Raw genomic sequence first — 25077 nt, 5'->3', positions numbered from 1 at the left:
TAATAACAGAAATAATGGAGTGAAAAATGACCGAGTCCATAAAGAAAAATTTCCCCAAGATCTTTATCGCATATATTGTGAGCGACGCTTACTAGTTAAACAATAAAAGGACACAACTTGAATGACCCTGTTTGACTTCGACACGGAACGCTCACCCTGCATTCCAACGCCTACTGCAAGAAAGATTTACTACATGTCACATGCTCTATGTGGAGACAAAAAGTCACCAGGATGTCTTTATAGTCAGTTTTCCAGTCAATATGCTCATGCAGCTATCGTGTCACACACTCAGCGTTTTTCAGAAGATTCCTCCGGTTATTAGCTTTACAGAAAGTCCCAATAAGTTCCAGTCTGGCAGTTCGTGAGTCCTGCACACAATGAAAACATTAAGAAATGGACTGTGGGCAGACTTTGAATACTTCACATATTTTGTGATGTTGCATTTCCTCTTCTCTGGCAAAAAATACATTTACTTGCACATAAAATTATTAGTTTTCATCTGATGCAATACTTTTACAATATGTTAAGTTAAGTGGTTTCTCTTAAGGTTTTTATTTATTTATTTATTTATTTATTTATTTTTAATAATATACTGTACCTATGGTTGAAGTGATTAGTTCGCAGCAGCCGGGACCCTCATTCCTGTATAGTCTTATATTTCTCTCACATTTCTGCTGTGCTGTGCTGTGCTGGGACCAGTAGAGAGGTGAGGGGTACAGTCAGGGGTGGAACTCTTGAGAATTTCGTTGTGGTGCAATTGTTCTGCTCTAAAAGGATCTTTGATTAAAGACCAACACTGGGTTGGGTCAAGGAAGTGTTGTGAAATGCCTGACTCATCTATTGAGGGTGAATATTCACCTCTGCTATTTTGGGAAATGTTTAAACTTTGTTTTTAGTTGCAGGCTGTATGTGGCTTGGAGTTGACTGTTGGTATGTTTTAGCAGTAATAAATAGAATTGCTTTCTTTTGGATTTATGTTCTATACTGTAAAAAATGTTATTTAGTTATTATTTTTAGTGTAATATTTCTCAAACTATAACACAAGACTACAAACCTTTGAATAACCAGCAGGGCAGGACATATTTGTTGAAGTATCTGAATAAATTAAGTTTGTTTTGATAATGATAGAACATTGTAAGTCTGATTTTTATTCCATAAAAAAAAATTCACCTACCAATATTTTGCAGTGGGATTTCGAGGAGGAAAATGTGCAGTGGAATAAATTAAGAGACAGCCAGCTGCTTCCACAACAGGAATGGCCAAAAAAGACCAAACTCTTCAGCAACACTACAAGTGGTTTCTTACAAAAAACTCTTTCTGGCACACAAGGGTGTGAGAGTTTTTCCTCTGACAGCTTGATTAAATGAAAATGACTTGTGCACACTTGGTGCAGGGTATTAGAGGGTAATAAAAAAAATGCAAACACTGAACCTGCTTCCTGGGTTGTTTCATTGCTGTGTTTTACAGTTTAGCTGATGTGTGTTAATAGCATCTCGTTACCCTCTGACGGCTTTGTGTTCGTTTTTAATGTAACTTCTTATTTCATATCCGATTTACTAAATTGAATGTTGCATTAAGCTGCCGTGTGTACGTCCATGTCCGAGTGCACAGCAGCAACCGCAGCCATTGTCTAACTTGCCCCGGCAGCATTCATCAAACCAGTGTTTACAAAATGAGACCTCCCCTCATAAAACATTATTGCGCCCCTGCTGCCTTGCTAGGTTATTGGGTCATATCCTGTATTTTGCTAGTTAACCTCCGCTATCAGGGCTGGACTGGGAAAAGGCCCTGTGGCACAGATAAGCCCCAGACTAGACGGCCAGAGCTTCTCCTTCCTCTCCATCACACGGCTGTCCGCTCAACTTGCTCTCTGCCTTGGCTGGCGGCGTTTGAGCAACAGACAGGAGAATTTTTAAATGAACAGCCTTCCTAGAAACCGATAATGGAACAATACGCAGATAAGTTCTGAATCACATTTTCCTCCTGGCCATTACATTTCCTTGAGCAACTTGTCTGTCTGAGCAAAATGAATTATGACTTGCGATTGCCAGGTCATCATTTCTGAACAGATGCATGGCTACTTCTCAGGCAGCTGTAGTTATTTTTTGTCACATTTAACAAAAGAAATTGGTCAATTCCTTTTAATACCTGTTGCTTATTACTTTATATAAAATGTACCTTGCTAATAGAAATTTATATGAATATTACCGCGGTAACTGCAATATGAGTGTGATTTGCTAATGCAATAGAAAATGTTGTGATATACAACATTTGTGTTGTGATATATCAACAATTTAGGCCCTCATTCCGTGCTTGATCAGTAGTTCTTGACTGATCCAATCAACGAAGAGGGAGAAAAAAAAAAGACTTGTTTGTACACCAGTAATGCCTTCTGATGTCATTGCGAATGCTGAGCTTGCACCGCTCCATCTCTGGGCCTCATCTCTATCCCCTCTGACACAAGGCCAAAAGAAAACAGACCGTGTGTCTCGCACAACACCCTGGATTCCTGTTTGCAGAGGTGATGGAGATTAGAGACAGTGGATTAGCACATCTGAAGCAGCTGCAGGGGACTGGCCTTTCTGTTTTTCTTGGCCCGTGCGTCAGTGATCACTCCACTGCACAGGACGTAAAAGATGCAGGAGTACTGGGGGCCTTTAGAGCATTACTGTGCGCCTCCTGAAACAGGAATAAAATATTCTTTTGGAGCAAAACCTTGCATGGAGGAACATGCTGAATTCAACGGACGTGCAAAAACCTCATTCAGCAGGTTTCCTTTGTCAAAGTGTATACAATTTTCTACCATCACCTGAGGCTTTGGAAAGAGTTCTCCACGAGGATAAAACCTACTGAACACAACACATCAAAGCAATGTGTCATGGTGATTGAATGGTATCAACGTGACAAACAGGTAATTCAGTTTAGTTTAATTTATATAGTTTATTTTGAACATGTTCAAAAAAAAAAAAATATCAAGCATAGCTTTATACAATTTCAAGCAAAGAATTAAGAGTTTTATGTTAAAAAAAAGGAGCAGGAAAAAGTGTGGCAAAAAACACACACACACACACATATATAAATATATATTTAGTTGTGTTGGAAATTGCTTTCACAATTAGAGCAGACTCCTGCAATGAGTTAGTCCACTCCTGGTGTACTTGAAGAAACAGCCCAAAGTGTGGTGACTACTTTGACTGCTCCCTTTCAGTTAGGTGGTGTTAATTTTTGGCTGTAACTTAAACACTACTACCTGTTAGCCTTAAAGGGGTTCATAAAAGCTTCCCAACTAGATATATTCTGCTCTGCACAAATGATTTCTGATGTTGGGTCTTACTCCAAATCATCTTTGCAGAGGGTGCGCTGAGCAAAAAAACTATTAGGATCAAGACACATGGGCTGTGTTACCTAAAAAAAACAATAACATCTTTTGCCTGAGTAGTTTTTTTTTTTTTTTCCCCCTCCTGAGGGGCACCTGTTTCCAAGGCGCATGGAGAACAGTTCAGTGCTAAAAACAGACACTCTAGCCTCACTTGGCATTGAGATAATCTTCGCCCATCATGATTCATCTGCTTGTGGCCTTCATCGGCTCTGGGGGGGGGGGATATTCGACCGAAGCCTTCACGCTCACAAATCAGTTAACCGCCCCATACCAAAAGTACAATTTTGTGGCATTTCAAAAGCTTGGGCATTCACGCGTTCACCTTGGACAGCTCACCCGTGGTGAATGATGTCATCGCATGTCACTTCCTGCCGTCAGACAGCCAGTTCAGTCCAGTTCACAACTGCTGTAGTATTCAGTCTGCCCCACTGAGCTGTCAGTGCGCAGCAACGAGCAGTCTCTCTTGCCTGTCGGCTGTGCGACAACATTCCGCCAACAAACTTAGTCCGCTCTCCCTCCCCGACGACGTTTCCTTTCAGATAGCGGCTGCTCCCGTCTCACCATGGCTCGCAGGTGATCTTCAAAGTGTCCAGGTGGTTCTGGGTGAGTGCGTTTTCCCTTGAAATGTTGCTCTCGGCTCGCTCACATCGCCTGTCATCATCACCCATGTGTCAGCTGTGGCTACCTAGCGCTGCTAACGCTAGCGGTGGCTAGCTGATACGTGTACGGAAAAGCCCAGGCGTTGCCATTGAGACGTCGTCTCGGCTCTTCTGACCCAAGCGGGTTCAGTGGCGCACGGCAGGTACGATATTCTGTGAAACTCGTGCCTGCAATGCCCACCTTTGAAGCCCTGCTAGCATTTAGCCAGCTAGCCCGACGTCCATGTCTTCACGCCTCCCCCGAAACACTTCCCCTGGGCTCATCTCCCCCTGTAAGCCACGGTTCCTCCAGGCAGCACATAGACATGCGAAGTTTTACTTTACAAACATTTGACTAAACCGTGTTCGACATTAACGTCTCAAGGTACCGGAAATCGTTGTTTTAATAGACAATGCCGCCCGACAGGTACATCACGGCGCTGTAATTGTATCCCGCTATTACCTGATACCTCGTCTTTCCTTCTCCTACTGTCGGCATTCCTCAGTTATTATCTGGGATACCATTCGCTAGGACGTAGTCGTCATTTTTGCTTTTGTGCAGCGAATGAAGTGTCGGAGGTATCAACACGCCTTTTGCTGGGTCCGTGCAATCGCTTCAAAAAGAAGCATTTGCTTGATCCGTTTGATCAACACACACCCCCTTTCTGTTAGCTTTGGCTATTTCCCCAGTGAAACACCTGACGCCACAGGCTGGTCACCTATGACATTGACGGTTACGAAGCCAGGTGTCTCTTACTCTTTTACCCGTATGCATTCAATAGGTAACTTCCTATTCAGATTAGTGGTCTTTCTGCTTTGGCAAAACATTTACTGGAGAGTCAGATCATTGCCAATTGGGTTGCAATGATCCTTTTTTACATATTTTTATTTTTATTTTTATTTTTTTTTTATAAACAATATCTGTATATTCCAGATCCTGACATCATTGTGCGGGATCTGCATGAATCACACACCAAAAGCATTCAACATTGACATTGTATGATGTTTTATTATTGTTTTTGCCTTCTTAACACGGGTTGCCATTAACAGCATGCTTCTCAAATGATGGCAATTTTCCAAATATTTTGCTGTCATTGAAAATGAATCATAACGGTTGCCAAAAGTGTTACAGATACAGAAGTGGGCACAGACACTGGAAATGTGTCAATCTAATGAATAAACCGGCAGCCTGCGTCACTGAGATAAAGTCAATGCGCTCATCAAATATGCTTATTGTCCCACCGCCCTACTAGTAGTGTAGAAAGCGAGATGGCTGGGTGGTGGAGGATACATGACATGACAGGTCATGACTTTTTCATTTGTTTTAAATTGCTGATCAAGTTGCCATCAGTGTTGTCAGTCAGTGTTACAATGTAAAAGATGTAAAAGGGAACTCAACATTTTATATCAAGAAAAACTTCAACCTTCTCTTTAACATGTGTGGGAAAATGTTGTCTCTGTACGTTTTAAATCTTTTTTGAGAGGATATTGTTCCTGAGTACTTCCAAGTTAAAATACATGTTTGCTCTTTTACACAGTGGCACATTTTCATTGAGCAGCGTTACTTACCACTGTTAATCCAAGAGCATGTGGTCTGACTTAAAAACTTAGCACACTTCTGATCTGTAGGATTATTTCTTGATCTCAGCAGTTTGCCCCATTTCTCTTAGATTTTTCATGAGATTGGAGTCACTTTTGTGTCACTTGTAATACTCTTCAAGTTGCACTTCTCACAGGCTGCCCCTATTACTGTACGAGTTAATATCAGCCTAATTGCCGACCAATCCTCGTACATAGCTGTGAGCAAATGCGTGAAAGGAGTCGCTGAAAATTGAAATCCAGTCCATTTTCTGCTCGCCCGTATGTTAAGGCAGAGCTTTTCTAAATTCACAGTAGACACCACAGGTAGAGGCACCACAGACTTGTACGTAATATATGCATATGTATGTGTCTTAAACACATAAGATAAAACTTCCCTGCGTGATTAGATTTCAGTTTGACGGTGAAGTGTGTGTGTGTGTGTGTGTGCGCGTGCTGAATGATCACGCACTTAGTTGGTGTGAAGTCCTGCTTGATATCGATGGTTTTTAACAGCAACAGGCTGAAGAGTTGTTGCTTACTGAAGTCATCTGTCAACTGCAATCAGTGGTGAAAAATTGTGCAGACTCTTCATTGCTTTTTATTGTAGAACGTTAGCTTGTCTTGTATGGCGGAAGTAACTGTAAACAAAGCAATTTTACTAATTGTACCCTGGAGTGGCAGATGGACTGTTTGCGTATTTATCTAATGTAGCAATCAGTATTGGAGGAGGTGGAGAGATGGGCGAGGGGGTCAATTTCTAGTAGATCAGTCAGATTTGGTCGCGGAAGCTTGAGAAGTTTGAGTTGTGAGACGGGAATTCTGATGTGAACTGAGGGCATGCAGTGAGTGAATTATTTGAGTTGTCCTGAAAAGAACGCAGACTGTGTTAAATCTGGAAGTCTGAAGAAAAGACCGTCAGCTGCTGTTTCATTTGTTTTCCTCCTAAGCCTATTAATACAATAGAAGACTAATCAAATGAGAGGCCACAATGTGGTTCTAGGCTGGGCTGACAGAATCTATAAATATCTCGGAAGTCAAGCAGACTCACTGGCCCAACCAGAGTCCTGTGTTTTCAAATAAAACTTCTCAACATCTAAACATCTTTTCCTCATGTCACCTGCTTCCCTTATTTGTCGAGTATTTAGTTTAAATATTAATTTAATTTAATTTAATTTAGTTTAGTTTAGTTTAATTATATATATCTTCAAGGACTGTTGAAATCACTATTGATGGATGGAGCCACTTTTTTTGAGTAAGGAGCCAAATTTAATGAAATGCATTTAAAAAGAGAAATCAAAAAGCAAATGATAAATAAAATATTTGAAGAATGGAAATTCAAGCGTGTGGTATCTGTCCTGGGTACTTTTTGCTCAGTGAGTTTTCCAGTGCCATTATTGTAGTGATGGGCAAGCATAACTGTCATCTGTGGTCCTGTCGCTGTCAAAATGTTTGAATTTCGTAATTGAAAGCAAATTTGCTCAAGTTAATTTTATTTCTAGTGTTTGAAAAGGTAGTTCAACTAAACTACCCAAACACATCTGTTGATATTTGGTTTCTTGTTGTTACGTCTAAATGTTCATTTATTGTTTATTTTTTTTTATTTTTTTGTAATTATTATTGTAAAATTTTGCTTCTATTCAGCATTTAAAAATGCAAAGCTGAGTGACTTTCTTTCCTTACCCAAGGTTCCAGGTTGGTGTGGTGACAGAGCAAGCCAACAGCGGGGAGGAGGATCCCGGGACTTTGTGTCCCTGGTTCTGAAGGTACAATTGTTTGAACGTTATAATAAAATAAACTCCAAACTCAATAAGGTTTCACTGCAAAATACGTTGGTATTAGTGACTATGATAGTTGCCAACTGTTGTGCTTGCACTTTAGTTTGTATCACACACAGTTAAGATTTGTGTAGAGACAATATCCTTTCAGGAAACTTTGTCATTTTTAAACATCATTTCAAAGATTTTTGATTATGTAGATGTTTTTTTTTTTTTTTTGTTTAAAGTTATTGCACTGCAGGTGTTGCTGCTTCTTGTTATAAGGTAAAGACAGCACAAAACTGAATAAATTGGTTTAAGTAAATAAGTAGGAGGGGCGTTTTCTTCAGCATTTACTAAGTTGGCAATATTAACCATATTAACTGAGCCAATTACCTCATAACTGTTAAAACATTCACAACCTTTCCATCATTGCCTTTGGATATCAAATTAAGACATGAAATATGATGATTTGCCATACATTTCTGAATGATCAGCATTCTGTCCTTGATGCTGGTCAACTGCTCCTCATTCTAATTTAAAATCTCCTCAAGACCCTCTAAAAATAGGCCAAACAAAAACCCTTTCCCCTCAGATTCAGACAGAGTGTTTATCTCATGATGCACTTTGGGTCTCCATTTCCAGCCATAGTACAGACTTGGAAGGGAAAGTCTTTTTTTTTTTTTTTAAGCCTTTTCAGTTTTTTTTGTTTTTTTTCCATCTTTCATTTATTGGCATGCTGTCGCTGGGTGGTTTTTGTTGTAAAATGCAAGGAAGGGCTTGGTCCTAAGCAAAATATCCCGCTGTATGCCAGAGAGAAAGTCGGCGTAGGTGCAGCTGGCAGATAAAATCTGTGTGTGTGTGTGTGTGTGTGTGTGTGTGTGTGTGTGTGTGTGTGTGTGTGTGTGTGTGTGTGTGTGTGTGTGTGCGCGCTGTGGAGGAGGTGGCTCTCAGGATCAGTGGCGTTTTGAGGCTGTAGGGGAGGTGGCGTGGTGACTTGCCACAACAGCGTCCCAGCGGCCGTCAGTAAATGGTCTGGGTTGGAGCAACTAGTGCCGTCCGTATCTCTTCCTCTATTGCTTCTGGTATTGGTCTCGTTAGCCTCGTTCAGACTGCCAGCCAAAATCCAATTTTTTAGCCCATCCAGATTGAAACCGGATGGCTCTTTTGTAGTCTGAACAGTCACAAATCACATGAAATCCGATTTTTGCAAATCGGATTGAAACCAAATTCGGGAGGTCGTTTCAAATCACATTTGGACAGATGCGTCTCAGTCTGAAGAGCTCCAAACACACCGGTTGGTCCGTCCGACTCGACGAGACGGAAGACCCAATGCGCCAGGCCAGAGGGCGCCATTTGAGGTGCGGAGCTGTAATGTAATGGAGCAGACGGAAGAAGTAGAAAACGGCAGTCCCTGGACAGAGGAGGAAACTCATTGGCTCATCAGTCTGTGGGGAGACAGCTTCATTCAAGCCAAGCTCCAGGGCATGTATCGCAACAAGTCCATTTAGTTTTTGCCGCTGTCGCAATTACATGGCGTCCCACACTCCACGCGCTGGACCACGCCTCCGCTCCGACGTCGTTGCTACAGAAACCTGTCAGATGGCTCAGTAACGTGGCCCAGTCTGAACAGAGCCAGAGAAATTAAGCCTTCAGTCTAATAATCATTTCAGTACCAATTCAATTATGAAGTCACTGCAAAAAGGGCCAAATAAACTGCTGAGATGGCCCACTCTTGCCTTTGGCAGCTCGGCCTTCTTCTTAGCTCGATGCCCCTCCCTGTGAATTCACACTTCACACAGCACTCGGCATGCAGTCTCGGGCAGCTGGTGAGTCCTCTGGGACAACTGAGGGGAGGAAACTGGGATGAGCTTGATATTGGGTAACGTGCTCCTCTGCTGAATCGCTGGCTCTCAGTTTGGGTGTGTGACATTCTGAAGCGCTAATCTCAGGTGTTCTGAGGTTAAGCAGCTGCCTCGCAAGTGCTCCACGCTCGGGTTGTTGGATAACCGCTCGTGTGCCCCAGATACCTGCTGACCTTTGTGCTTTTTCCTCCCACTCTGAAAATGGTGTCCAGCCTTACAGATCTGTGCTCTCTGCATTTCAATAGATGGATATCTTCTTATGGGAAAGATTAGTGGTTTTATAGCCGTAGTTTGTCACCACATGCCTACTGCTGACATGCCAAGCGTGAGTAGGAGCAGCTACATCTTTGCGTACAATCATAATTCGTGTAACAAAGAAAAGGATAAAGTTGAGTTTGTCTGTCTAATCCTACAAAATTCAAATTAATGGTGAATAATTATTAATTTAAATATTCATACTGCAGAAACAAATGATATTTTGCCGGATTTATCCAGAAATTGTCGTTTCTTGTAGTGTGACTGTAATTAAAGATATTTTCCCGGTTGTAATGTATTTTTTTTTCATGTGCTGCTTGCAGTGACTAAGGGAGGGGCTTAGCAAGCATTTCTGCATCATGGAGAAGGAAGACCTGAAGATCCTCAACAAAGGGGGGGAGGAGGAGATGGTATGACTCTCTCATTCGACTTCAGTACCAAATTCTTCTTCTTCTTCTTCTTCTTCTTCTTCTTCTTCTTCGTCTTCTTCGTCTTCTTCGTCTTGCAATTATAGTCGTCCATAAGTTCAGTAAACGTTACTAGAAGCCTGACCTATTTTTCTCCACGTGCCAAAGGAGCTGCAGGGCTACCGTTTGTGCCGTTGGCGGCTGGCCCTGGTCGGCCTTGGGGTGCTGTGCACCGGGGGCTTCCTTCTCCTGCTGCTCTACTGGTTGCCAGAGTGGTGCGTCAAATCCACCTGCACTCGCACCACAGTTCGTGATGCTGATGTGGTGCTGCTTCGCTCCACGGTAGGTGGTAGCCGCTCTGAATTGATTTATTTCTTTTTAATACAATGTTTGAATAACTTCTTGATCAATTTAAAACAACAAAGGTCACACTTGCTGCTTTTTGCAATTATACAATTGGAAAAAAAAGAAGAAGAAATTAATAGTTTTTTTTGCAGCTATGTGGTCTGGAACTATTATTTTAAAGCTTATTCATGTGTCAAGCTTGAATAAATAGAATCTTTTGGAGTCTCGATGTACTGACCGTCCTCTGTATGCAGAGGATGCACATTCATCGTGCATGAGCTCTGGGTAGTGACTGGTGAGTCAAGGTCACAGACACACGCCGGCAGAGTAGAGTGAGAGTTCTCCAGTAAGTGGCAGCCACAGAGACGGGATGAGAAGGAGGGCTGCTGCGCTCCATTACACTGTAGGTGGTTGGGTGATCTGATCTGACCATTGATTTCTGTGTCACCTGCCCACATCTATCTGGGCAAAAGGCCCTGAGGTTGAGCCAAGACTCCCTGCAGAGAATACATCCCCTTCCTGCCCCAGGAGAGCGTCTCGTCTCGGTCCTGCAGGAGCTGCTGGTACATGTCAGAAGGAGTTAGTGCCCCCTCTCCCCCCCACTAAGACTGCTGCCATTGCAAGCGCAGCATCGGTGTATAAAACCACTTCCTGTTATTGTACAACAGCGACGGACCGTTTGTGCTGCCAGACATGGCTAAATGTCTGCGTATATACAAGACTTCAATCATAAGCCCGCGTGCTTCTGAATCTATAAGTAAAAATACAACCAGTCCATTGTACTTGTAACACGGTCACATGGACTCGCTCATGCGTCCTCATGTTCACGTCGCTGTAGCCCGCGTGTCTAATCGGAGACAGATTCGTATCAGGCAACGGTGTTGATCGAACCGGGTTTGAACACAAAACCTCCCTCTCTCAAGCTCGGCGATGTGTTGGCGCTAACCGGATGGACATGCCCCACTTCATTACATCAAGGCACATTTTACACGATAATAATGAACAAATACATCAATACAAATACTTCCTGATCAAAGAGCAGCAGTAAATAAAGTTATAGAGTTTATTCATTTTGTGTATATAGAAAAAAAGAAAGAGAGGCAGCACCACATGCTTTGTGCGTGTGACTTTAACCAGGATGAGTTCCAGCGCTGGTTCCTGGCCAGGGTTCGGGTGATGCTGGCCCCAGGGAGGAACCCCTTCTACAGCCTGGAGACCCAGACCACCTCTCCCTCTTCCTCCCCCACCTGCTCCTTCTCCTCCTCCACCTCCCCCACTCTGGGCAACGGACAGACCTTCCACTCTTCCGATGGCAGCCCTGCTCAGGAGCTCATCAAGAGATATGCCGAGTACCAGCCCACTCAGGTAGGCACGACTCGGCGCGGTCGGCTGCATTCACAGAACCCCGGCAATGGCGTCTGACACCGCCAAGCTGGCTAAAACTAGTTCCGATTCCATATGTTGGTATGTGTTTGCACAGATTGAATTTTCGCTCAGCGCGTTTCTCACAGTATTGAATTAATCCTCATTTCCTCCCTTATTCCTTTTCCCGCAGATCCGCTATTTCACCTTCCATAGCACAAAGTATTACTGGAACAACGAGGAGCAAAACTTTGAGGTTTTAACGTAGGTTGTTTCCTTCTCAGAATATATTATGGACTGTCTGTCAAACGGCTTTGTAAATTGGATAAAAAAAAAAAAAAATTCAATTGAAATTCCACAGTGGCATTGAAGACCTTCAGGTGAGCAGCTCCGCCCTCCACTCGGAGCACAGCGCAGGCCTGACCAGGAACCAGCAGGAGTACAGGTAACGTCTCATCTCTGTGGGTCATAATTAAAACAACTTCAGATGCCTGGCCGGAGCGCAGAAGGCAGGCCTGCAGGTTTTTTTTTTTTTCATTTGGTCAGCTGGCGATTTTTCTCTCAGAAATCTAATTAATGTTTCTCTCACCTTCTTGCAGGAGACTTTTCTTTGGTGTGAATGAAATTGCTGTGAAAGTGCCTTCTATTTTCAAGCTGCTTATTAAAGAGGTAGAGTACTGTTTGCATGAACAGAGCTGGAATTTTCATTGACTTGCGTGACATTGCCTTTGCATACAAATTAGAATTATTTTATTTTAACAAGACTATTAAGCTCACAGGGGACATGGCACAAGGCACATCTGTTTTTAGTAATGGTTCTAGTTTTTGTTCTAGTAATTGTTCTCATCTTTCTAGTTAATTTTTTTTAGTGTGTTTCAAACGTTTTAATCAAAAAATGTTCTTCTTGCTCTGAAATTGAGTTGCTTCCTTGTACATTTTGAAACTAATCCCTAATTTTGCTTCCTCCTGTAGGTCCTCAATCCTTTCTACATCTTCCAGCTCTTCAGTGTGATCCTGTGGAGTGCCGATGAGTATTACTACTATGCTGCGGCCATTGTCCTCATGTCAGTCATATCCATAGCTACCTCTCTGTACACTATCAAAAAGGTGAGCTACGTTTTTTTTTTTTTTTTTTAATGATTGGTTGATTCCTTTAATTGATACTGCCAACTAAGGAATTTGCTGTCTTTGGGATCTAAAGCAGCTTTTTCATGTCATACACAGAGATGCACTTGGGGATTTAAACAGCTTCTGTATGGAAACCCAGACCAGCAACTTCAAACACTAACCTTGTTTGTTCGCAGCGCCTCCTTAAGTTTCCCATGGTACTAAAATTAGTCAAGGCATTACCCCTGATTAAAATTGCACTATTTACTAAGCAGAATCGCCGGCACGCAGACTTGAAGGCAGCACGATCACTCCCCCATTCTTATCTAATCCAGGGTTTTGAGGATAGCATAAAGGGTAATGTTAACACGGTCTGCTGCCCTTGGCTTCAAAGTTCAACTGCTGGGACTAAAACAGCCGTCACCCAGGTAGTCGCAGCGATCAGGATAGGATCACTCAAACGATTATATCTGTTTCTCCTTTCTTTCTCTTTGCAGCAATACATCATGCTTCATGATATGGTGGCAGCCCACAGTATTGTCCGTGTGTCTGTATGCCGAGCCAACAACGGTTTGTTATCTATCTATCTGTCTATCTGACTATCTGTCAGTCTGTCTGTCTATTTATATTTCTATATCTCTATTTTCGTTAGTTAATATTATCTACCGAGTCCAGATGTGATACAGTCATCCCACTGTGCTACCTGCCAGAGCAGATGATGTAGCATATCATAAAATAATGCTTCCTTACAATGATGTGTACATTTTAATTGGTGCACGTGCTAAAGCACGTAGTTGTATCTGCTTGATGTCATTCATAAACATCTCCGGCTCCCCACCCGTCCTGTGAGATCTTTGCTTGTGCGTTCATGTGCCGCATTTGGCCCTGCTTGCGATGCTGCAGCATTTCCCTCTGGTGCCCAGAGAGGCGTGAGTAACGAGAGATTTGCTGAGCAAGACAATGGGCCCTGGCACACAGAATCTCCTTTCTCAGCTTCCAGAACCAACTGCGAGTGGCTCCACACCGTTGCCACTGAAGTTTTGTGTCTGTCTCTGCTCTCTGCTCTCTTTCTTTTTGAACTCAATACCGTCTGCCATTGCCCTCCTCACTGGACCTTGTTTCTTTGCAGAAATCGAAGAAATCTTGTCCACTGATCTGGTGCCTGGAGATTTGATGATTATCCCAAGCAATGGAACCATCATGCCATGTGACGCTGTGCTTGTCAGTGGCACCTGCATCGTCAATGAAAGTATGCTCACAGGTGAGATAATAAAAAAACAAAAAAACAACAACTATGAGACTGGAGATTGATTCATCAGGGGTTTGTGGGTTTTCCCATGTACACTACCAGTCAAAGGTTTGGACACAGCTTCTCATGCATTTTTTTTTTTTTTTTTTTTTTAATCTTTACAATCGTCTACACTGCAGATTGATACCGACGACATCAAATATATGCCCAAGATATGTGTAATTATGCAGCAAAGAAAAACATGTTAAAACATGTCAAACTTTTGACTAGTAGTGTACCTCAAGTATTTCAATGATAATCAATAATAATAACGATTCGATAACAATCTCTAATCCATCCATCAGGCGAAAGTGTTCCAGTGACAAAGACAAACCTCCCAAACCCAGTGCCAGGAGACAGAGCTGAGGAGACTGACAGTGCCTACAACACAGAGGAGCATAAGAGACACACACTGTTCTGTGGGACCCACGTCATCCAGACCCGCTTCTACACAGGAGAGCTGGTCAAGGCTGTGGTGATCTGCACAGGTAAGCGTGTGGCTTCTAGAGGGCTTTTGGGTTTCGATGAGCTGTGAAATGAATGGAGGCGTAAAGACGATTGTGTTGTTTTTTTTTAAAAGTACAACTTTGTTTTTGCACTCCGAAGGACAAGATGATAAATCAGATCTTTTTTTTTTCCAAACAAGGTTTCAGCACCGCCAAAGGCCAGCTAGTGCGCTCGATCCTTTACCCAAAACCCACCGACTTCAAGCTGTATCGCGACGCCTACCTCTTTCTCTTGTGTCTGGTGGCTGTGGCTGGAATAGGCTTCATCTACTCCATCGTCCTCAGTATCATGAACAAGGTAATCTGCCATGCCACTGGCACAGGACAGAATTGCATTGCAAAATTAATTCAGCGGAACCATTTGTGTTTACACACGATAACTCGATTGCAGATAGTCAGATGCTGAACCATTGTTTGATCAAAAAAAAGATCCATGGAAACTAATTGTTACCTTTCTCTCTGACCATCCAGGTGTCGGCAGAAACCATCATTATTGAGTCTTTGGACATCATCACCATTACGGTGCCACCAGCATTGCCAGCTGCCATGACAGCCGGGATTGTGTATGCGCAGCGACGCCTCAAAGGCATTGGGATCTTCTGTATCAGCCCACAGAGGATCAATATCTGTGGACAGATAAACCTCGTCTGTTTTGACAAGGTCAGTCACGGTTCCTCACAGTTTCAGTAAATGACTCGCAAATTAATCCAAAGGTTTCAAATCCTAGTTTGGATTTCAATTTTATTTTTTTTGTCTATTTTTCCCAGTTTGTTTAAATGATTGACAGCTTATTTCTACTCTGTCCTGCTTGCAGACTGGAACTCTGACAGAAGATGGCTTAGACCTGTGGGGAGTGCAAAGGGCTGAGAATGGCAGGTAATGTGCAATGCGCTCCAGATGTTTATTCAGCTGAAAAATGAAATATTAAATGATTTACTACAAAAATTAATGATAAAATAATTTCAATTGGACATAATCTGTGATTACACAGGGAAATAAATAAATTGCAGTAAAAATCATCTAAACAAATCTGTTATCTGCAAAATATCTAGTCAGATAGTTTAATGTGCTAGAACAATCTAACCAACTGTCAATGTGTATTCATAATTCATTGCATAGACATGTTTAGCCTGAGTCTACAGTATCCAAATTTAGCCACACGATGGAAGTTTTTGATTCACATCTGGAACACGTCCTCTTCCATTTTCACATCTGTGCCTTCACTCTGTCCCGTCTGTCCCGCCAGTTTTCAGCTGTCAGAGGAAACTGCCTACAAGGAAAATCTTGTCAAATCCCAGTTTGTGGCATGTATGGCCACCTGCCATTCTCTGACCAAAATAGAAGGCCAGCTGTCAGGAGACCCGCTGGACCTCAAAATGTTTGAGGCCACAGGCTGGGTGAGTTGCTCCATATCTATTCAAAGGCATAACTCCAGGCGGGATGAGTCACGGCAGCCATGACACGCCTCATGTAGAAAGCACCAGCCTGTTAGAGCTACAGACAGAGGAAAAACCAGAAGAGCCTAACCCTAAGCCTAACCCTAACCCTTTTCTTGATCCCCGTCCCCTATAAATCTGCCCAAATAGACCCTGGAGGAAGCTACCGAGGAAGAAACTGCTCTCCACAACCGTATCATGCCCACTGTGGTTCGACCCCCAAAGCAACTGTTGCCTCCGGCCCCCAACGAGTCACCAGAGCAGGACATGGTATGAACAGTAGCCCTGTGTTTCAACAGACGACTCTTCCCCAAGTCAAAACTAATGTGTATAGATCTGTTCTCTACCATCAGTGAAAACTGTCTTCATTTTCAATACGAGCAAAGAAAATAAAAATTTCCAAAGTCTACAGAATATTTGCTTTAACTTTATCCTCTTAAGAGATTAACTACCATTATAGCGAAGCAGAATCACTTCTAATTTCTGTTCCTCTCTCCCTCTCTCTCTCTCTAGGAACTGTATGAGCTTACGGTAAGTGGCATGCTTCCCCTTGTGAAAGCACAAAATATTTCCTCTTTTTAATCTGAGTCATCATTTCAGTTTATCTGTGAGCGTTAAAACCACAGACAAACTTCATTTAATTATAGCGTGTGACTTTGATAAATTTACCATGTTTATTTGTAGTTTCAGGGCTATTGTATGTTTGATTTTGGAGTCCGTTATTCAAATTTAAATTTATAGTTTTTTTTGTGAATATTTTCACCAAACTGATGAATACTTTCTTGGGCGTGGTCTTTTTTTTACATGCACTTTCACAGTCAGCGTATGAGATTGGTATCGTCCGGCAGTTTCCCTTCTCCTCAACTCTCCAGCGGATGAGCGTGGTTACTCGTCTGCTGGGGGAGAAACGTATGGATGCCTACATGAAGGGGGCACCAGAGATGGTGGCTAGTCTCTGCAAGACAGAAACGGGTAAAATGACCACATATTGCATTTCTTGCATTTTTCAAAAACAAAATGTGCACAGCACATTGTCACTCCTGCCTTTTCCGTACTGATTTTATGAGTCTTTTTCTGTCTTTGTCTTTTTTTTATTTATTTTTTTTTGAAGTGCCAGAAAATTTTGCTGATGTTCTCGAAAGCTACACTAAGCAGGGCTTCAGGGTAATAGCGCTCGCTCACCGTCGACTAGGATCTAAACTTACATGGCACAAAGTCCAGAATGTCAACAGGTAGAGTGCTGCTTATCATTCATTAGGCCTCCATTTCTAGAAAATCTGTGCCAGGATTTTGAGAAGAAGATTCATCTTCTACTGTTGAGACAATTTGATTGAAAACTCTTCACACTCTTGCATTTCTTGAAACTAAGGGACCACGTTGAGGCCAACATGGAGTTTCTGGGTCTGATCATCATGCAGAACAAGCTGAAAGCAGAAACCACAGCGGTGCTGAAAGACCTCCGCAGAGCAAACATCCGCACTGTCATGGTCACTGGTGAGACCACCATGACTACTCATCAGTATAATATTTCTCATTTTAATGTTGCTGTATCTGTAACCTCAGTTCAAAGCAGGGGAATTGAATTGAATTCTTTATTCAAGCATAAAAAACACAAATACCATAAAGAAAAAGAGGAAAGAAGAAAAAAATACAAGCTGTAATTGCACAGTCCAATTTTCTTTTCCAATTACTGTGTGCTGTAATTGGGGAAAAAGGTCTATAAATTGTCTCTTGTAAACAGAATACTTGAATTAAGTAACTTCCGAGTGCTCTTAAAACGGAAACTTTCTTCACCAGTCTCTGCCTTGTTGCAGTGAAATTACCTACATTCTCAAGTTTTAATACCCGTCAGCTTGTTAAAGACAACAAAAAACAGGGGGATGAAGTTTGCATCTCATTATCACGTTTGCGTTCCATTATAGCCACTTGTAGCAAGCGAGGCTGTAATGGAATAATCAGCCTAATGATTGCAGCGAGCCACAAAACCAGTGTGAAAACTGTGGCTGTATTTGCATTGCAGGTGACAACATACTGACGGCCATCTCAGTGGCCAGGGACTGCGGAATGATTCCCCCACATGACACTGTCATCATCGCTGACGCCGTCCCTCCCCACAGCGGACAGTCTGCCAAAATCACCTGGAGATATGCTGACAAGCCAACCAAGATGCCTCGCCTGGAGGTGACTCAGTCGAGCGAACACTGACACACACACACACACACACACACACACACACACACACACACACACACACACACACACACACACACACACACACACAGAGCCTTGCACCATCAGAAATGTGCACTGTCACAGGGTGCAGGCAGGCGTGTGTATGAGCCCGAACATCAGCCCCCTTGTGTTTGCGCTCTGAAACTACACGTCAAATTTATGTTCATGTATTTGGCCAAAACAAAAGCGATAACATTCGTGACCAAAACAATATTTCATTGTTGTTGTATTGTTTTAATTGGTTTATCTCATGTATGAGGTTTAATCAGCAGAAATATGTTGCTTGTCCTCATTTTGAATTCAAAAAATACATAAATAGATAAATGGATGGCATTCACAGTGTGACCTGAATGTGGCTTTCAATATGAGACACAGCTATGATAATATCTATTGAATCTGCACAATTTTGGTTTAAATTTGTCTGATTCCGACAGGTCATGAAAGTTAAAAAAAAAAAAAAAAAAAAAAAAAAGTTAAATATGCAAAATATTATCAAAGCTAAGAAATATTTCATGACCTTGCCAGTAAATGTTAAATCTTGGGAATATGCTGTGAGAAATGAATGCAGCTTATCAGTGTTGCAATTTGACAATGTTGGGACCTACTTGAATTTCCTGGCAGGAAGTGAACATCAGCCTGGAGGACATGTGCGATGTGGACGATCACAAATCCCAGTCGCTCTACCACTTTGCCATGAATGGGAAGTCGTTTGGCGTCATCGAGGAGCATTTTCCAGACATGCTTCAGAAGGTGCGAGTTCGCTGACGCAAGGACATATAAGTTGAGCTGTTGTCGTTCCTCCATTCACGCCCAACGTTTCTGCGACAATAATGGTCCATCCTGTCTTGCAGCTCGTGTTGCATGGCACCGTTTTTGCGAGAATGGCCCCGGATCAGAAAACCCAACTTGTGGAGACGCTGCAGGCAGTGGAGTAAGTCCAAACAGTCAGACACAGATTGTAGTAATTACAGTAATGAAAGTAAATTACTGTGTTTTTAGCTGTAAGAATATGTATATTTTTTTTTACCAATTTCAATGGTGGAACTAAAGCAGTCACTGCCTTGTGATTTTTCTCACAGCTACTTTGTTGGTATGTGTGGAGACGGAGCAAACGACTGTGGGGTATGTTGCATCAACTCGATATGATAGATATAGATATGCTTCCTTATAATGTGAGCTGACATTAAGTGCACTTTATAGACCTGTATCTCCATCCATGAACTGGCCCAGAGCAAATAAACTAGGCTGGAGAGCGGTCAGGAGATGCCAGTGTTGGCTGGTTGCAGATCAAAAACAAAACAAAACGATCCAACCAAAATATAAAATGGCAGTGATGGCCTCAAATACGTGAAGGAAAACACTTTACGGAAAGATTTAAAGGGACGTTTGTTTACTGCGGTGCACTTGTGCCTGACATCTTTGCAACGTTCTCACCTCAGGCTCTAAAGAGGGCTCACGGCGGCATCTCCCTGTCTGAGCTGGAGGCCTCGGTGGCCTCGCCCTTCACCTCCAGGACCCCGAATATCTCCTGCGTTCCCAGCCTCATCAGGTTGGTCCTTTCTCTCCAAGGAAATGAATACAAAGTGTGGAAATGGATTCAGAAAAACTTCTTAAATACCATCCAATTTAAACAGCTCTGTGTTTGACCAGGCCATCGTATGCAGAGAAGTTATTCTTGCTCTTTCTTTCTTTGTTTTTAACAGGGAGGGCCGCGCTGCCCTCATCACCTCCTTCTGCGTGTTCAAGTTCATGGCCCTCTACAGCATGATCCAGTACATTACTGTGACTCTGCTCTACTCTGTGCGTATTGCTGCACTCAGTAGTAGTAGTAGTATTAGCTGTAGTTGGCTGAAGATAAAAAAAAATGTATGATTTAAGAGGTGTTTTTCATGAAGTCTCCTCGCTTTTGTTGGTCAGATCCTCAGTAACCTCGGGGACTTCCAGTTCCTCTTCATCGACATCGCAATCATTCTCCTCATTGTCTTCACCAGTAAGTGTGCAAAAACAAAGTAACACATGTTTTTGCTGCGACTACCCTTTTCTATTTTTCATGGTCATTGTTTTCTTCCACTCTCTTCGCCTCAGTGAGCTTGAACCCCGCCTGGAAAGAGCTCGTGTCCTGCCGTCCCCCATCAGGTCTGATCTCAGGGCCTCTGCTGTTCTCCGTGCTGACCCAGATCCTCATCTGCTTGGGCTTCCAGATCTTAGCATTCCTTTGGGTCCAGCAGCAGCCGTGGTACTCGGTGTGGACGCCCCTCACAGAGTAAATGAACGCAACTCCTGGCCGCCGACGAAAAAATGACGAGCCTTTCTGAAATGCCTGAAATTAAACTGAACGTTTTTTCACCCGATTGTTTGCGTTCTCGCCCCCAAGCGTGTGCAACCGGACGTCGCACCTCAACGAATCCGACCACAATGGCACGGAGGTGGACGAGCACAACATCATGAACTTTGAGAACACCAGCCTCTTCTACGTCTCCTGCTTCCAGTATCTCATCGTTGCCATCGTGTTCTCCAAGGGGAAACCGTTCAGGCAGCCCAGCTACAAGAACTGTGAGAAACTTTACATGCTTAAAGTAAATAAATCAGTCCACAGGTTATTTCCAGTTTGTTCATTTTTTGTTTTTTGTCCTCTCTCCAGTGCCTTTTGTGCTGTCCGCCATAAGCTTGTACACTTTCCTGCTCGTTATCTTTTTCTACCCGGTTGAAAGCATTGACAAGTTTTTTGAGGTGAGGCGAAGCACGACAAACCAGATGTGGTGTTTGGTCAAATCCCCCTAGGAGGCCGTTTGGATTATAATCTCTTATCTTCTAGACTTGCCTCAGCCTCTAGAGTGTCTCTCTGAATCTCTGTCTCCAGATTGTTTGCGTCCCATTCGACTGGAGGTTGAAGCTCTTCTCCCTCATCGTGGTCAACGCCGCTGTGTCTTGTTTGGTGGAGGTGAGACACGTCTGCGCACATTTCAACCGTGGGCGTTTTTTCCTCATGTCCAGTTTTGTTTTTTTCATGCAGTGTGCTCATCGTTGTCTCATTCGGCACGGCAGCAGGATGAACTTTGCGTTAGGAGAGAAAATGATTGCATGACAACATGTGATGGCAGCAGTCTTTACCTAACTGACCGTTATGAGTGTATTTCTTTTAATGGAGTTTGCAGGATGTGTGTCGCCTCTAATAATGGAGAAGATGGATACTGTAGCTCTGTGCTTTTATCATAACACTACTGGCTCGCTGCATTCAGTGCAGCCACTTTGCTTTTGCCTTCCTTCACGGGAAACCGCCCTTAACACACTGCTTAGCCCCCACAGCTTTAGACGACCCTAGTTCCTTCCAAATCTCCTTTACTTTTCAAATGATTGTGCACAGTTCTTAGTTGTTTCATGCCGGTATCGCGATGTGTAGATATTCTCCCTACTAATTTGCCCAGTTAAATTCTAACCTCACTCATGCTAACTCTCCGCTCAGTGGAGAAGTTGCTCTGCCATCTTCTCACATCAGGAAAAAGAGAGAGTTAGCAGCCACTTTTGTGAAATCAAATCAGCCTCTCTGTAATTCTTTCCCTTACCCACTGCACTATTCCATAGACCTTCATCCTTGACATCGTCTTATGGAAGCTTGTGTTCAGCCGAGACAAACAGGGCAACATTGGAATCACTCCTGTCGCCCCGACACCACAGGTTGGGAATATCTGAAACCTTCTTGTTGAGCCTTTTCCTCCTCCTCCTCCTCCTTGTGTGGTGTTTCCTCTTTCTGTTCCGCCTCCTCCTTTAATGCAGCAAACTCCACCATTCTTTTCTAACCTCTAACCGAGACATGCATGTGTGAGACATCAGTCTCAGCCAGTCTTTCCTCCTTTTTCCCTGTCCCCTTTGTAAGCCTTTTGTTTAGTGGGTTAGATTTTTTTTTTTTTAAGTGATGCAAATTCTACAGGGTGAAAAAGCACAGCTATACTTTCACTGCAGAACCACAAAACTAAAAAGTGTGAAAAAGAAAAATGTCATTGTTTAAATCTCTTGGTCTCCATTTTGGCCAGGCTCAAGTTAGATTTTTCTTATTAGATAAATGTGTTGGTTTTTATAATATAATATAATATAATATAATATAATATAATAAATACTTTTTATTGCAGACGGAAATGGTCCAGATAAGAGCAAAACGATACAAAGATATAAAAACTATTATAAATATTGTAAACTGCCCCTGCAGTTTAAGTTTTATCCACTACGACATACACAGTGTGTCGGGCAGCAAATTTAGTTGCTATTTAGTTATTATTAATAGTTGTAGGTCGTAGCAGCAGTTTGCAGCAAAGAGGCAGAAGGGGCTGCCGCACCTCACGTCCTGTCGTAACGTACTCTTGTAGACACAGGTTTGATTACAAAAGCTTGTCCTCTAACAGTTTGTGGTTTCTGTGAAGAACACCAAACTTAAAATGAGACGTGTTGCCCAACCGTGCCTCCTTACATATGTTCAATTTTTACGCTTTGTTTTTTACTCTTTGACTCCATGAGCTTATTTTGAAGGACGTGGCTCCTTTAAACTCCCGCCATGCTGCTTTTTCTTTAAAAGATCTTGTTTCGTGTGCTAAACGTTTGCATGCTCTCCTGCCAGTCCTTGTTTGTCATTAAACCAATAAGCAAATTCACCAATTAATTGCTTTGTTCTTGGTACCGTGGTATTTTTTTTTTTTTCTCCTTTTTCTTTCTCTAGGAGGGCATCGACCGGCACTCGACCAAGTGTTTTTCCTGGCTGTGCTGCTCTCGCGACATAGCACCCAAAACGCGATACATGCATCTGGCCCAGGAACTCAGCGTGGACCCCGACTGGCCCCCAAAGCCAACAACCACCACGGAAGCCAAACCCCACCCTGAAATCTAGGATAGCTGCATCATCTAGTAATGTACGGCAAACTTATGTACCAAAAAAAAAAGGCCCCCCCGCCCTCTAGCGCTCCCAGTCTGCTGGCTGTCCAACTCCCGCGCTCTCAGGTGTCTCTTGCTTGTCTTTCAATTCCATGAAAAGTGAGTAAAGCAGATGTTGCAAAGGTTGGCTGCACTTGCCTTCTGAAGACCTCAGAACCCCCTCCCCCACACCCAGGCTGAAATGCATTGAGGTGAATTGTTTTGGGAAGTCTTGGGAAGAAACCTTAGGGACAGTTGAAAAACATGTATTGGAAATTTTAAGGCTGAAAATAATGGATGCAGGTCGGGTTGCGTTGGGACCACTTGTTGTTGGTGTTTTTAGCAGCCTCCATTCTTATTGGACGACTCGAAGCTACAGCCTTTGGTTGCTACCATGTAGTGGTCTTGAGCAGCTGTTGCACAAATTGATTTCATTCAGCTGGCATAACCACTCGACGAGCGCTACCAGAGGAACGCTGTAGAATCCCACAAAACCAAAAAGGAGCCATTTTAAACTCACCTTGAGCTTATTTCTTTTCTCCTTAAAAAATGTTATTTTAAGCACACAAAGTCACAGAAGGTGGAGCAGCCTGGGACCGGCTGTAGAAAACAGCACAACACACTGCACATTGCTGATTTGTGATTGAAACCATTATTATTATTGTTCGTATTTTCTGCTTTCACGTGAGCGGCAAATATACTGTCCATGATCTTTTGTTGCATAACAAGCCAACTAGTCCTTTCTGGCCAAGCCAAACCTGTCGCCCCTTGAATGGTGAATGTGGAACAACTGCAAGCTTTGCTTTGGATCAACAACAGTGTTTCTAGTTGTTGAGCTTCAGTCCCTAAAGAAACACTAGTATGGCTATTAACTGTGTCAATGATTATTACTAGCTATTGTTATTTGGAGGAGGTCGTGGTGGTGGGTGGGAGTTCTGCAGCTCTTTTATCAATTTTTCAGCCAGCATCTAAAGACGATACTGAAAGCATCGATAGTCTAAAGCCAGCTCCCCTTTGATCGAGTCCTGAATGACTTGATGGTTGCAATATGAGAGCTGCTACTACAAACAGAGCATTACTGTAGACTTTGTACATTTACATGCAAATATTCTCTGTCTGCAATGAAAAAGCATGGCCCTCGCTGGCTTTTGTGGACCGTTCACCATAAGCTTGGGCAGTGGGAACCTATCAAAGCATTTAAACACACACGTTGCGCTGCTGTGGGAGCGAGTACGACACGCATTAATACCCACAGTCGTAACACTTCAAGCAAAATTGCTTCCTATGGAAGACTAATAAAATGTGTCATTTTCAAAATCTTGGCAAGAAATTGCGCATCTCGTTAACTCTGTGTATTTGGCACAAAATGAAATTGTGCTTACGACATGCATGGAATAGGTGCCGGTCAGCAGTTACATTGGCATTCACGCATTACACGTCCAGCGTCAGCATAGAAGGCCGAGGGCTGGAACAGATGTTCTCCACCGTGACATTTAAAGTGACGCTTCCCAAGTGTTGAACAGTAGCCCTGCTGCGAAGACACTGAGGGGCCAGGAAATGCTAGACAGCGTTTGATTAATTCCACTGCTGTGAGGCGGGACAAGAGAGAAGCTGTATGCACTTAATAGTAGTAAAAACTGATTCAACACAAGCGGCTCACAGCCACGTTTAAAACGGCTTAAAAGTTTTGTACTCAAAAATGCAGATTGGGAATGTAGTGTCACTTTAAATTGAAGAGACTGGTAGCTTCCTGTCTAAAACTGTATGCTCTACACAGCAACCTGCCTTTCATCTGTTCTGTTGTTCATTTTTTTTTTTTTTTAAATGATGTTGTGACCCAAAGTGTTGAGACACCATGTACGAAAGAATGTCAAAGTACATGTGACACAACTCGTCCCCCCCCCCCCCCAAAAAAAACAACAACCTTTGTCAAGCAAAATAAAGCCATTTCTATAATTTTCTATAATTTGTGATTATGATCATGCCATGATGATATCTTTAGATTTTCTATGAGTTATTGTTG

At 42.8% G+C, this 25077-nt stretch overlaps 1 protein-coding gene across 4 annotated transcripts; it reads left to right on the top strand.

Moving 5' to 3' along the window:
• Positions 1-3813: 3813 nt before the first annotated feature.
• On the top strand, positions 3814-24957 carry atp13a3 (ATPase 13A3). 4 transcript variants are annotated; one of them, XM_076040671.1, is made up of 34 exons: positions 3814-3982; positions 7284-7361; positions 9796-9882; positions 10048-10221; positions 11362-11589; positions 11780-11850; positions 11948-12031; positions 12186-12255; positions 12559-12693; positions 13191-13263; positions 13823-13954; positions 14287-14469; positions 14628-14785; positions 14959-15147; positions 15302-15363; positions 15734-15884; positions 16074-16193; positions 16437-16454; positions 16742-16895; positions 17035-17155; positions 17293-17417; positions 17944-18104; positions 18777-18905; positions 19007-19086; positions 19235-19277; positions 19595-19704; positions 19859-19955; positions 20073-20145; positions 20241-20418; positions 20530-20708; positions 20797-20885; positions 21016-21096; positions 21738-21830; positions 22864-24957. In XM_076040671.1, the coding sequence occupies exons 3-34, from the start codon at positions 9832-9834 to the stop codon at positions 23029-23031; spliced, it is 3780 nt and encodes a 1259-aa protein (XP_075896786.1). In that variant the 5' UTR covers positions 3814-3982; positions 7284-7361; positions 9796-9831; the 3' UTR covers positions 23032-24957. The 4 variants fall into 4 exon arrangements, with proteins under 4 accessions (XP_075896786.1, XP_075896787.1, XP_075896788.1 ...); XM_076040672.1 differs by lacking the exon at positions 7284-7361; XM_076040673.1 differs by lacking the exon at positions 21738-21830.
• Positions 24958-25077: the final 120 nt, after the last annotated feature.

The sequence above is a fragment of the Nelusetta ayraudi genome, unplaced genomic scaffold (assembly GCF_046127955.1).
Source record: "Nelusetta ayraudi isolate G7.1 ecotype Tasmania unplaced genomic scaffold, CSIRO-AGI_Nayr_v1 ptg000062l, whole genome shotgun sequence".
In the NCBI taxonomy this organism is placed as follows: domain Eukaryota; kingdom Metazoa; phylum Chordata; class Actinopteri; order Tetraodontiformes; family Monacanthidae; genus Nelusetta; species Nelusetta ayraudi.
Note: the sequence above shows the minus strand (reverse complement) of the source record. Positions and strands in the feature narration are given on the sequence as shown.

Coding starts and splice junctions, on each gene's coding strand:
- atp13a3 (XM_076040672.1), top strand. CDS start 9,832: ATGGAGAAGGAAGACCTGAAGATCCTCAACAAAGGGGGGGAGGAGGAG. Junction 12,032..12,185: donor AGGAACCAGCAGGAGTACAG/GTAACGTCTCAT, acceptor ACCTTCTTGCAG/GAGACTTTTCTTTGGTGTGA. Junction 19,278..19,594: donor ACGGAGCAAACGACTGTGGG/GTATGTTGCATC, acceptor TTCTCACCTCAG/GCTCTAAAGAGGGCTCACGG.